The sequence below is a fragment of the Acanthisitta chloris genome, unplaced genomic scaffold (assembly GCF_000695815.1).
Source record: "Acanthisitta chloris isolate BGI_N310 unplaced genomic scaffold, ASM69581v1 scaffold21318, whole genome shotgun sequence".
In the NCBI taxonomy this organism is placed as follows: domain Eukaryota; kingdom Metazoa; phylum Chordata; class Aves; order Passeriformes; family Acanthisittidae; genus Acanthisitta; species Acanthisitta chloris.
The window spans coordinates 2,722-15,418 of NW_008687824.1; the positions used below are offsets into that span (position 1 = coordinate 2,722).

At 54.2% G+C, this 12,697-nt stretch overlaps 3 protein-coding genes across 3 annotated transcripts; all 3 read right to left on the reverse strand.

Moving 5' to 3' along the window:
* Window positions 1-1,136: 1,136 nt before the first annotated feature.
* LOC103808029 (protein MRP-126-like) lies at window positions 1,137-2,779 on the reverse strand. The gene is made up of 3 exons (XM_009080792.1): window positions 2,657-2,779; window positions 1,903-2,061; window positions 1,137-1,328 (listed from the first exon to the last, which is right to left on the reverse strand). Exons 1-3 carry the CDS (start codon window positions 2,777-2,779, stop codon window positions 1,137-1,139), a joined length of 474 nt encoding a protein of 157 aa, XP_009079040.1.
* A 5,709-nt stretch (window positions 2,780-8,488) lies between these two features.
* Window positions 8,489-9,218, reverse strand: LOC103808030 (protein S100-A9-like). Its single transcript, XM_009080793.1, has 2 exons — window positions 9,066-9,218; window positions 8,489-8,710 (listed from the first exon to the last, which is right to left on the reverse strand). The coding sequence occupies exons 1-2, from the start codon at window positions 9,216-9,218 to the stop codon at window positions 8,489-8,491; spliced, it is 375 nt and encodes a 124-aa protein (XP_009079041.1).
* Window positions 9,219-12,291: 3,073 nt separating this feature from the next.
* Window positions 12,292-12,697, reverse strand: LOC103808028 (protein S100-A4-like). Its single transcript, XM_009080790.1, has 2 exons — window positions 12,560-12,697; window positions 12,292-12,456 (listed from the first exon to the last, which is right to left on the reverse strand). The coding sequence occupies exons 1-2, from the start codon at window positions 12,695-12,697 to the stop codon at window positions 12,292-12,294; spliced, it is 303 nt and encodes a 100-aa protein (XP_009079038.1).

Here is a 12,697-nt window from a genome sequence, read left to right on the forward strand (position 1 = left end):
TCGTGCTCCAGAGACCCTAAAATTCTGCAGGATGGGGAGCATGACCCGTTTTGGGGTGAAGGATTGAGTGTTGGGTGCAGGATCTGTCTCCAAAGAGCTTCCACCTTGCAGAACTAAAGAGACCTCTGGTCCTGCAGCAGATTTTACCTTGTTAAGAAGGTGTTTGGCACTTCAGATGTCAAAACTGACCCCAGAGGAAGCTGAAGCAACCTGGACAGCGGCAGTGAAGCAAACTTGTGGTGGTCTTGTGCTAACTGGGGGCCTTGCCTCAGCACTACTGGTTTGGGGAAGCTTCTGGAAGGTTCCTGCACGGAGCAGGATGATTTCAGGGCTTTGACTCACCCTTGGGAAATCACAACTGTTCCTTTTTCTCCCCCAAAAGACATTTGGAGATCAGTAGCCAGGCTCTGAGCGTGCATGGGAGCATTGCCAGCCCACCCTGGTTAACAGCAGATGAACCTCCTTGGTGCATTTTGGGGTGCTCTGAGTGAGGAGTTGAGGTTCTTCTTGGTTCTTGTCCACACAACACCCTGTGGACAGATCTCTCTGCTGCTGCAGCCCCAAAACTTAACACATCCACCCTCACATGGAGCAAAAGTGCCCTAAAAAATGTTGTTCCTCCAGAAAAGTGTGTTCATCCATCCCCATCCTTCCTCCCAGCTCCTGCCTAACACCTCAGCTCGGTCCTAGGAGAACTGCAGAGTGATTTCACACAAACCCAGGACTTTTTCCTAGTTGGAAATGTCAAATTCTAGTGTTTTCCATGACCTCTGGAGCAGCTTATAGTGCAAGGAGCACCATGAGCACCTGCTGCAGTGAATCCCAAGCTCCCCAGGCATCCACCTCACCTCTGGAACCTGCAGCCTGTCTCCAGGGTGGATTTGCCTGGTTTGAGGACAGAGCAAAGCACAGAGAAAACCCACAGAAACACAGAAAAGAGCTTTGGCAGCCTCAGGGTAAATCTTTATTTGGCAGCAAAACCATCAGGTTTGAAGGAAGGGAAGGAGGGAGGTGGGCAGAGAGGGATGGTTGAAGGTTGGATGGGATCTTGGAGCCTTTTTCAAGCTAAAAGCTTCCACGGAGGGGAGAAAGCCAAGGCTGCAGCACTGCACAGGTGCTGTGGAGCACAGCCCAGCTCAGTGGTGGTGCTGGTGCTGGTGCTGGTGCTGGTGCTGGTGCTGGTGGTCCTCGACGTCGTGGAGGTGCTCGTGGGTGGCGATGGTGACACGAGTGATCAGCAGCATCACCTCGCTGAAGCTGATCTGGTGGTCCCTGTTGGTGTCGAGGTCCCTCATGATCTCATCGATGGTGGTCTTGTTTCTCACATGCTGCAAAGGAGGAGAGGACAGGCTGAGGGCAAAGTCCTGCTGATCACAGCTCAACCCTCTCCTTGATGTGTTGGATTAATGGAACTTTCCCTTGGCTTTAGCAAAGTGAGTTACCAAAAAAATTGAGCTTCTGGGCTGATATGTCTGATGATGTTTCTAGATGGCAAAGGAGCTCTTGGGCAATAGGATCCTGATTTTTGCAGAGAAGAGGATCATAGAATCAACAAGGTTGGAGGAGACCTCTAAGATCATCAAGTCCAACCATTATCCTGGCACTGCTTTAACCCCTAACCCCTAAACCATATCCTCTGGCACCAGATCCAGATGCCTCTTAAACACTTCCAGAGTTGATGAGGGTAAAAACCCAACTGCAAGTTCACCCTGAGCTGTGTGGGCTTCCTTCATCTGTCTTTATGGAGCAGGTTTGGAAAGGGGTAGTAGGGCAGGGAAGGTTGGGCAGGAAAGCAGAGTGGGAAGGAGGTGAATCCTGACCCTGGAGTTCTCCATGCAGTGGAGCCCAGCCCAGCTCCCTCCCCATATGGAGCACAAGGAACTCTGCTCTGAGTCCACTCACCTTCAGGTAGTTTGCAAGCTGTTTATCAATCAGGAGCTTCAGCTCCTTCTTGGTCAGGGTGTCTCTGTCCCCCTCCCGTCTCGAGTACTGGTGGAAGACATCAATGATGACATCCATGGATTTCTCCAGCTCGGAGAGCTGTCCCTGGCTCTGGGCAGTCTGCAAGAGAAATGATTACACGAAATAACATTCAAAGCCACCACAGATAGGGAAACCTGGTGTAGCCAAGGTGGTTCTGACACAACCACCTGCCTCACACAGGATGAGGACATGGCCTGGTGCTGTTCAGTCATCCTTTCTGGGGGATAAAGCTGAGTTTTCTCTGTGTACAAGTCAAGGAGACTGAAGAGAGTTGCAACTTTTTTCCTCTGCTCTGCGATGTGCACCTACAGATAACATCCAAGAGCTCATTGTCCTCCAAAATGTGCCTTCTCTAAGCCTGTTACTGCACCAGCAACACTCCCAAAACAGCTGATACCACCCCAAAAACCTCTGTGGAGATACAGAGTACAAGATCTGAAGCCCAGGAGCCCCTTTGGTGGTCAGACTCTTCCACGAGAAGACATCTCTCCTTGTGAGTTGAGCTCTAATGGAGATGATTATCCTCTTCCAGCAACCAACAGCAGCTCAGGGCAGGGAGAGCTTCCCTGGGGCTCTTTGCTCCTCCAATGAACCAACCAGCACCTGGAAAAGAGCATAGAGACCTCAAACACCCACAGCACCATTGGACTTGCCTTGCTCATCTTGACAGCACAGCGAGATCCCTCGGGCGGGCGCGGGGCCGGTCCAGGACACGGCGACTCTTATAGCCAGCGCCGGTTGTGAAACGTCCTCGTTTCAGCCAGCTCCAGGCCACGGTCGTGACATACTTGGGCATTGCTTAAGGCTCCAAGGTAGTTCCTTAAAAGGGTCTCTGTGGCTTTTCCTGCAAGGTCAGAGTGTCACGTACTCCTGGCGGATGGCAGGAGGTGACCAAGGCATGGCCATGTCTGTGCAGGTGGTGTCCTCCACCATTCCCTTGGGATTCTCCCATGTCACCTGTTTCCTCCCCTCCCTGGGGGTGTCCTCTGATGCCACAGGGTGAAGAGCACCCACAGCATCATCCCTGCTCTTCTCCAGTGAACCAACACTGCTTGGCCCTGTGGTGTCCCCATCCTTGCACACTTGGTGCACCCAGAATGTCCCACTGCTTCAGAGAGTCATTTAGGTGGGAAAAGACCTCCAAGATGACCACGTCCAACCTTTGGCTGACCATCACCTTGGCAACTAGAGCAGAGCATTGAGTGCCACGCAGCGCAGTGTTGGCAGCAAGGCCATGGCTGCCCACGGGACACGGGGACAGAGCTGGCACTGAGGGACCAGCCCCTGCCTGCAGCCACCAGCTCTTCACTGAAGACACGTAATCCAGGGTGTGTTCCCAGCCTGGCAGTGCTCCAGGAGCTGCATTTCAACTCTTGAGCTCTGCACCTGTCCGTGCCAAGGGTGGATTCTCCCCACCCCAGGTGTGCTCTGAGCTGCAGAGACCAGGTGTGGCTTTTTCTTTTTTTTATTTTTTTTTACTTTCTGGTACCTTGTCCTCCCTTTGTGGCTTTTGTTGCTGTTGTTCCTCAGTGTGGCACAGGCCCAGCACAGGCACTTTGGCTCAGAGCTGCCAAGTTCGGGAGCAAAACGAGATTTTCCAGTGTTTCTTCCTGGAAATGTGCTGCCTGATGACTCAGCAAACTCATTTTGGAGTTTGTTTAACCTGCCAAGCATTGTGTTGATGTCAGACACAAAGTGGAGGCCAAGACAGGGCCATGGACAGACCTGGGGTGAGTTCCAGGAGCTCCAGGGGAGTTGACATGGGGCAGCACCATGCTCAGAGCTGCAGCCCTGGTTTACACCTGGTTCTTCAGGAAGAACTTCCTCAGGGAAAGGGTTGTCAGGCATTGGAAGGGACTGTCCAGGGAGGTGTTGGATTGAGTCACTACCCCTGCAGGTGTTCAAGGAACAACTGGACAGTTCTCTGCTCTAGTTGACAAGGTGGAGATCAATCACAGGTTGGACTTGATGATCTTGGAGGTCTTTTCCAGCCTCAATCATCCTGTGAAGGATCCTGTGACACACACAGTGCCCCCTCAGGGTCCAGCCCTCACTTTGGGGGGGTGCACTGTGTTTCACAACAGGAGAGCTGTGATGCACACACAGCTGGAGAAGAGCTGGGACATTTCACAACAGCCTGTCAGGGACCATCCGCAGCATTGCAGAACTTTCTAGCCCTTTCAGGAAACTCTACATTTGGTCATTTTTCATCCTGGAGGTGTGGAAGAGCAAGAGTGGGTTACAGGATGTGGAATGGGCCAGGTCTTCCCAAGGAGGGATGGTGGCAGTAGGGATGAGCCTCAGGTGTTTGGTTGTGAAAGGCCAAGGCAGAGACCAAGGCGAGCAGCGAGCGTGGGTGTTGCTGAGGGTCACAGCAGCATGTGGTGGCACAACTTTTTGCTGGCTCTGCATGTCCCCTCGCATGGGAACCTCCCTGTCCAGCCATGCCACAAGCTGCAAGTCTGCTCCCAAGGCCATGAGGTTGGGCAAGAAGGCATCAGGCACCGCACGAGCAGCCCAGGACCTGCTTTGTGATGACCAGGGCTGGCTGTGCCCCGAGGACCTGAGTCCTGGCAGAGGACTCTGTGCTTGGCAGTGGTTGCAAAACTCTTTCAAAACACATGTTTAAGAACAAGTGGCTGATGAGGGCACTGCAGGGCCTGTCACTCCGTGGTTGTCCCACAGCTCCATCAGACCACGCGCTCACCTCAGCTGTGCCCTCCCTCCCCACCCCGGAGAGGGATGCGAAAGGAATTGCTGAGCTAGGAAGAACTGGGTGAATTTCAAGTGATGCTTTATTGTCTCACAAGCAGAGTGTTCCCAGCAGCCAGAGCCCAATTCCTAGAAGCAGCTCTCTCCCAGTGTTTCATGGGTCAAGACTCAATCCTTGTCAGGCCCACAGCGATCCTCCCGGTGCATGATGCGATGGGCATCATCAACCACCTTGGACAGCACGGTGGTAAACTCCTCGAAGGTCAGCTCACTGTCCTTGTTGATGTCAGTCTCCTTGAAGAGCTTGTCCAAGTAGCCTCCTCGGTTCCTTTCCTGAAATTGGGGGACAGGAGGTGTCTTCGTGTGTTCCCTCCCTGAGCTCCATACCCACCCATAGACACGGAGCCAGAGGTATCCTTCCATGCCATGGGAAGTGTTTGGAAGCTGCAGGATGTTGTGACCCTCTCCCCCCCTGCATTCAGCCCCCAGTTTAACCCCAGGTGGACAGAGTCTAGTCCCGAGCTCTCCTGGCTACTCCGTCCCCCCATGGAAGGAGGAAAGAGCCCCATGGGATTGATCAAAGAAACCTTCTCTGAGGACCAAAACCATGGTGGGGACTGTACCTCATTCCCCCAGAGGCAACCTCAGCCTCATCCCCCCTTGCCCCCCGAGGACACCAACCCTCCAAGGAGCACCATGAGCTCCCCTGGCACTCACACAAGCCTGCAGGAAGGTTGGTGTCTGCTCAGTCAGAAGTCTCTTGAATTCATTGTTGTTGAGGAAGTCACGTGGGCCCTGGCGGGTGCTGTATTGTTGTGATAGATTCCCACAATGGTTTGCAAGGCATTCTCCATGTTGGAGTCTCCAGGGAAGACCTGAGTCTCAGGATGAGCTGTTGTTGCAGACATGGCTGAGTTCTGGAGGTACCTGCAGAAACTGGGGAGAAACCTCAAAGCCATGAGATGTGCCGAAAACCAGGAACTCCGAGGAGGGTGAGAGACACCTCCCCAGCCCAACAGCAGATCTGCACCAGGAGCCTCATCCCACTGGGGCTGAGCCCATCACACCTGGTGACCTTCCTATCCACAAATCTCCCTCTCTTCAGGCTGCAAACCCTTTCAGTGCTGACACTGAGCCCAGAGACCCTTCCCAGCTGGGTGACACCCCAAAGGGCTCTGTCTTTGCCAGTGGTGAGATAACTGCACCTCCACCAGAGAGGGCACCAAAATGCCATTCGTTTCTGCTTGTTTTGTAGCCAAAATCATCCTCCAAGCCTACCCTGAGCAGAACTCATCACCCTGGACTAAGGCATGGCATGAAATGCCATAGCCAAAACTGCTTCTCCCTCATCACCTTCCCTGCAGGACCATGGCAGTGCTACTCACCTCGGTGTCCAAGGAAGGTTTGCAGAGGACGTGTCCGTCGGTGTGATCCGAGAGCCTGAGCAGCTCTTTTTATACAGGTCTGAGTCCTCTTTCATCAGAGCCAGTGACACACCTGCCACAAGCATCAGCTTGAGTTAAGATTTCCCGGACCTGGAAATTGCATGGTGGGACCTTCTGACCCCTCCCCGTCTCATACCTGCACACAGTTCCTGGTTGCACCCACCGGGTGTTGGAAATATTGTCCTTCCCCAATTCCATCACCCCTGACAGGGCTGAGCTGTAATGTGATGCTGGAAGGGAAAAACACTGGATGCACTGTCACACAAAGACATCTTGGCAGAAGTTGCCAAAACTTTGCAAGTTTTGCAATGTGCTGAAATGGTTTGAGTTCTCATGGTGGTGTAGAGGAACTTTGGACTGTTACACAGGAATGGGGGTAACTTTATCTCTCAGTTGTGTTTTCCATGGGATCTCTGATTTCTCCAATCCCAACTGGGTGGACACTACCCAAGATGAAAGCAACGTCCACCTCTTCAAATTGGTTTTCCAGATTATTTTTCATGACTTTCAGGTTCCACATCACTCATACCAGACCTTCCCTCTTGCTGCAGAATTTTCCTGAAGGAAACTGGGAATAAACCAGAAGCAAACCTGAGCTTAGGGTCTTAACTGGCATGAACTCCCAAGTGTTTTGCAACTGTCACCTCTGTGTCACCTCTCTTGCGTTAGGGATGAGAAGAATGGAGACACTATAAGAAGATTTAAAACCAGACAATAGATACCAGGAAGAAAGGAGGGATGGAAAAACAAAAGGGTCACCATTCCTGTTTGCAGATGCTGCTTGCATGTCCTGGGGGCAGTGGTAAGAACAGTTGCATGAGTTTTATTCCGGCATCCCTGACTCATTTTATTGCCTTTGTGTTCTGGCTCTACTCATTAGGGACTGACAGTAATCCCAAATTATATCCTCATTCCCCAGCTGGCAGGGACTGCTTTCTGCTCTTGTGTAGCCCCCACACATGACCTCTGGGCCCTAAATTCCCAACTGTGCTCCCCAAAACCCTCAGGGGAGGCAGCACACCACGTCCTGCCCTGCGAGGGGAGCGATGCCGAGTGACACCGAGTGACACCTGAGTGCCCTGGTAGGACAGTGAGTGACACCTGTCCCCAGGGGACAAGGGCTGCTCCCCAGTGTCAGCTGTGGGCTCAGAAAGCAATGACCTGTGTCACTGAGAGCAAATCACCACACAATAGCCCTGTGGTTGGGTTTCATGTGGCTTCTGGTTTCGGCCTCCCGAGCCGGAGGGTTTCCCACTCAGTGCACAGTCACCAACAGAACCAGGAGCTCTTTTCCACTTGTTTCCACTCCCCAGGAGCCCATGGTGACTTGTACATGTGTTCTGACCTGAGGGAGCTGTCACCCCAGGCTAACAAAAACATCCAACTCCACTTTGCGGAGTGGACACTTGTGTAGACCTCCGAGCAGCTCCCTGCATAGTCCTGCCCCATGTCAGCTCCTCTGCTGCTCTCTGGAGCACCTCAGCCTCATTTTTTGCTGTGCTGGGGCTGGTTGGTTGCTTTGTGGCTTGCAAAAGCATCTCACAGAGCCCTGCGTGGATGTGGCAGCCCCAGCTCCAGGGTTGGGTCTCAGCAGAGATCTGGGGAAGGAGCTCCCAGCTCTGCTTCACCCCTGGAGGTGCTGGAGATGGTACAAAGAGGAATTGGGAGAAGCAGGGCTGGGGATGCTCCAGCTGACCCTACCCAAGAGCCTCCCCAGTGTTCCAGGGTGTTATGCACCCACTGCCTGCTGAGGTGAAGGGTCCTGGGGCCAAGCACCCTGCAGTGACCATGCAGGGGCTTTCCATGGGCTGGGACACTCCTGCAGAGTTTGGGGGTCTTTGTGGAAATGACGGAAGAGGGACTTTTCCAGTTCACAGCCTGGTGAGGGTCTCCAGTGGGAGGACACTGGTTTTACCCCGTGGGGGTTGTAATTCATCACGGATGGATTTGCAGAAGATCCCATGGAAGAGAACAACCCACCAAGCCTCAGGAAGGCAGTGGGAGCACACTAGGGTCTGACATGCTTCAGGAGGCCACACAGCCTGTGCTGCTCAGAGGACACCCCACAGCACTGCTGTCCTCACCCCCCACTCTGCCCAGACCAGGGTTCCCCTCATGGCACCTTCCCATTGCTTCTCCACTTCAGCAAGTGTTTAACCCCCCAGCAGAGGCTGGTTGTGCATCACACCCTCCCTGGAGACCCCAAGACAAGTAACACAGGTGCATTTGGTGCTCAAAGAGGTTTTATTTCAATGCCACAGGCATTGCAGGCAAAGGTTTGGTTACAGGGAGGGATGATGCTGCTGGGAAAACACAATCCCACGGGCACAGTCATGCTGGGAACTGCTTCAGTTTCGGGGCTGGCGGCCGTGGCTGTGGCCATGGCCACGGCCGCCATGGTCATGGTCATGGCCATGGTCCCCACCAGGACCCTCATGGGACTTATTGTGGGCATCAATGGCTACAAGGCTCAGTGTGGTCAGGAACTCGGTGAACTTCAGGCGACCGTCGTGGTTGGCATCAGCTTTGGTGAAGAGTTTGTTGATGTAGTCATCGATGGTCATGTTAGGCTACAGCAGGACAAACATGAAGAAGAGTCAGCATGAAGCACAGCAGGGCTCAGGGTCACCCTGCCAACCTGCAGCTGTGGCAGGAGGTTCACCCAGCAAGGACTGACCCTAGAAAAACCTTCAGTCACTTTTGGGAGGCTCCTGGCCACCTCCATGTCCCAAGGAGGACAATACTCCCACAACTCTGGCCAACATCACAGCTGGACCAGGCTCAGCTCTTCCATCCCTTCAAGTGTTCAAGGACTGGTTGGATAAAGTAACCTGTGCTAGTGGAAGGTGTCCCTGCCCGGAAATGGGATTGGATTTGGTTTAAGGTCCCTCCAACCCAAACCAGTCCAGGATTCGGGGCTCTCACCGGTATGGTGTTGTGGAGGAAGTGCTCAGCAGTCTCCTTCATCAGCTGGGAGAACTCTGGCTTGCTCAGGTAGTCATCAAGGGGATCCCTTGCAGAATACTGGTGGTAGGTGTTGATGATAGACTCCATGGCCAGTTCCATCTTGGTTTTCATCTTGCTGGGAAGAGACACATACAGCAAAACATGAAAGGGAACCAGAGGAGGAGAACTTCCCTCTCCTCTGGCTGCCCAGTGGGATCAGGCTCATCCCCAGCGCCATGAAGCCACTGTTTGTCAAGGATCTCCTTACCTTGGAGGAGTTCTGGGCTGGCTCTGCAGACAATGCACGGGAGGAGAGGATCAGGCAGGAGCAGTGATGCTGTGGTGAAGGTGATGCCTCTTTTATACTCTCCCTGAGCTACGATTTGTGACACCCTCAAGTTTCCTTCAGGCCAATAACCCCAGGAGTTGTGCAAGGCTGTGCAGCACGCCCAGGTGGTGGTGATTTCTTGCCTGGCTCCAGGAACTGGCTGCTCTCCCTCTTAACGAGGGAGGGGACACACCAAACTCGTTAGGGCAAAACAAAGAAACACCAAAAATGACATTTTTAGGGAGGCAGCACTGGAGGTTGAAACCTTCCAGGGGCTGGGACACACCTGAAGAGTTTGGGGGTCTTTGCAGAGATGATGGAAGAGGATTTTTTCTGGAGATCTGAGGGTCTCCAGCAAGATGACACTGGTTTTACCCAATGGGGGATGTGGTTCACCACTGATGTGTTTGCCCTGACACTGCTGATTTTGGCAGGAGGTTCAGGGGATGCTGCTGGGGATGGCCAGAGCATCCCATCCCCCCCCAAACACCTCTCCAAACTCATGAGAGCATTCCCCCTGAATCACTCCTTCCCAGGCAGCCTGGGAGTCAGTCCTGGATGCAAATCCAGGCATGCCAGTGTGTCAGAATCCTGCCAGCTGGTCTTAGGAGGTGGCACTTCCCAGCAGCTCTAATTGCTGATGATAATAACCAAGGGCATTGACAAATGTTCCTGACTCCTAGTCATTCCCCCCCAGTGTTGGGGGGGACACTGCCACATGTGGGAGACCCCCCTGATGTCCCCAGTGCTTGGCATGGGTTGCTAAACCCTGTGTGTCATGAGGGGGATGGAGAGGACTTTTCACACCGAGTCCACCCCGTGCTGGTCATTAAGGGAAGGACAGCAGTGGTGAAACATCTCCCTGTCAGCCTCCTAATCCTGCAGCACAAGGAACTAGTGCCAGAAAAATCCTAAATTGCAAAAGAGGGAAACAAAGGGACAGGTTGTCCAAAGGATTCGGGTGCGTCCGGGAAGGAAGGGGACACAGGAGGGACACGGCTGCACCGTCAGCGACGCGTGAAGGGACACGTGTGGGGAGGTGTGAAGGCACAGCTGAGCCGTGGGAGGAGACACACATGCGCCGTGGGACAAGCAAGGAGGGACAGGTACTCCCCGTGGGTCCTCCTGCTGCTATTTGCTGCCCAAATTCCCCAGAAACCATGTGCCCAGACATTGGGATCTCCTGCCCCGGGCACAGCTGCTGCCCACGCTCCGGAGCAAGAGGTGCCGGAGGCGTTGGGAGCTGCTCCGTGTCCGGGTGCAGCCGCAGGGATGGGAGTGCTGGTGGCACAGGGGTGCAGCAGGTGCAGCCCCCAGGGCACGTGGCAGGGTGGGGACAGGGTGGGGAGGGATGCAGACAGGCTGGATGCCTCTGCACAGCACCGTGGTAGCTTAAATATTCCCAGGTCAGGCGTGAAAAGGTCAAGGACTTGTCGGGGTGTCACCTGCTTTGGGGTGCAAGTGCAGTGCAGTTGTGTTTCACAGAGCCTGGGGAGATGGATCCTTTCTTTTCCCTAATATTAGAATCCCAGATTCATCAAGGTTGGAAAAGACCTCCAAGGTCATCATGTTCAACCTGTGATGATCTCCCACCTTGGCAACTAGACCAGAACACTAAGTGCCATGACCAGTGGTTCCTTGAACACCTCCAGGGATGATGACTCCACCATCTCCCTGTTCAGCCCTTTCCAATGCCTGACAACCCTTTCCATGAAGGAATTCCTCCTGATGTCCAATCTGGGTGCAGCTCCTCTCTGAGTCCCTCCCACCACCCCCAGCAAGAAAACCACCAGCACTGGTCATGAGGTTTTCATTTACTTAAGGTTCAAAAAAATAGCCTCAGGCTCAGCAGCGAAACTTTACCATAACAACTTGCAAAACACTTGACAAAATGACCCAAAAGGCTCCTGGGGACCCTCACTCTTTTGTGGTGGCTCCACGCTCAGCCCTAGGGGGGGGTGTCCAGGGAGGGCAAAACCAAGGCTGGACAAAGCAAAACCTTTGTGAGTGCCACTGGGAGCAGCCCTGGGCTGCAGCTTTGGCTCGCAGCAGAGAGGAGGAGGGGACATCCAAATCTGGAGGGGACAGGCTGCACATCTGGAGCCTGGCACGAACGCCCAGGTTGGCTGAAGCTTTTCAGAGAGGGGAAAAGGGATCGGAGGGAGGAAAAGAGACGGAACCGGGAGCGGGACGGGAGAGCTGCGGCTGCTGCTCGCGGTCAGAGCGTGGGCTGAGTCCTCCCTTGCGGTGGCCCAGGACGGGGTGCACAGGGAAGTGCCACAGCCCCCCCCCGAGCAGTAATGCGGCCGAAACCCTGCCCAGAACCAGGGCTAGGGGAGGAAAAGTGTCCTGGGGGGCATCGCACGCAGCAAGTCCTGCCCCACGGGGCAGCAGGTAGGGGGAGAAAGATGCTGACCCAGTGGGAGCTTCATAACTCTGGCTAAAAAAAAAAAACCCAAAAAACATAGTTGTCGTCCCGTTGCTGCACCGGTTGGAGCCGTTAATCCCTGGGAAAGTTCCTGCCGCGCCTTGCTGGGCTGCGAGCGGCTCCGGCGGCTGCAGGGCAGGGAGCTCTCGCCGCTGACTCACGATCAGCCCCGCGGGAGGTTTACGAGGGCTCAGGGAACGAAGTGTCCACGCTGAGACAGAGCAAATTCCAGCCTGGCAGTGCCCCTTGCTCCACTCCTCATCCTCCACCTGCAGAAGGCAACGGGGTCTTGCCCGGAGTGGCAACACCCCCGTCCCAGGGCCAGAGATCCCCAGCAAAGCAGAGGACTTGGTTTCAAATTTATTGAAATAAACTGTTTATTGAAATAGCATCAGGACAGAGGGAGGGTGGTGGGGGCAGTGGCAGAGCCCAGGGACAGCGCCCTGTGCTCACTTCCTACGTGGCATCTTGTCGGGGTAGTCCTGGAAGAAGTCGTTGCACATCATGGCCATGCAGGCCAGGAAGGTCACATACTCCTGGAAATCCACCTCGCTGTCGCTGTTGCTGTCCAGGTTGCTCATCAGCTGCTGTAAGCTGGCATCACTGGTTTGTTTCTGAGGAAGAAGAAAGGGGTTAAAATCAGGGTTTGTACCCAGGGCCACGTCCCCAAGCCTTGGCATCACCCCTGGGATGTGTCACCCGCTGCTCTGCACTTACACTGAAGCTGGGCAGCTCCTTCATGAGCATCTCCTTGAGCTCTGTCTTGCTGAGCTTGTACTTGTCCCCTTCATTGCCCGAGTACTTGTGGAAGGTGGCGACGATCACGGCCAGTGCCTGCTCCAGGGGATGAGCCAT

Coding starts and splice junctions, on each gene's coding strand:
- LOC103808029 (XM_009080792.1), bottom strand. CDS start 2,779: ATGCCCAAGTATGTCACGACCGTGGCCTGGAGCTGGCTGAAACGAGGA. Junction 2,062..2,656: donor CCCGCCCGAGGGATCTCGCT/GTGCTGTCAAGA, acceptor TTTCTCTTGCAG/ACTGCCCAGAGCCAGGGACA. Junction 1,329..1,902: donor AGCTTGCAAACTACCTGAAG/GTGAGTGGACTC, acceptor CCTCCTTTGCAG/CATGTGAGAAACAAGACCAC.
- LOC103808030 (XM_009080793.1), bottom strand. CDS start 9,218: ATGAAAACCAAGATGGAACTGGCCATGGAGTCTATCATCAACACCTAC. Junction 8,711..9,065: donor TCCTCCACAACACCATACCG/GTGAGAGCCCCG, acceptor GTCCTGCTGTAG/CCTAACATGACCATCGATGA.
- LOC103808028 (XM_009080790.1), bottom strand. CDS start 12,697: ATGGCTCATCCCCTGGAGCAGGCACTGGCCGTGATCGTCGCCACCTTC. Junction 12,457..12,559: donor AGGAGCTGCCCAGCTTCAGT/GTAAGTGCAGAG, acceptor CTTCTTCCTCAG/AAACAAACCAGTGATGCCAG.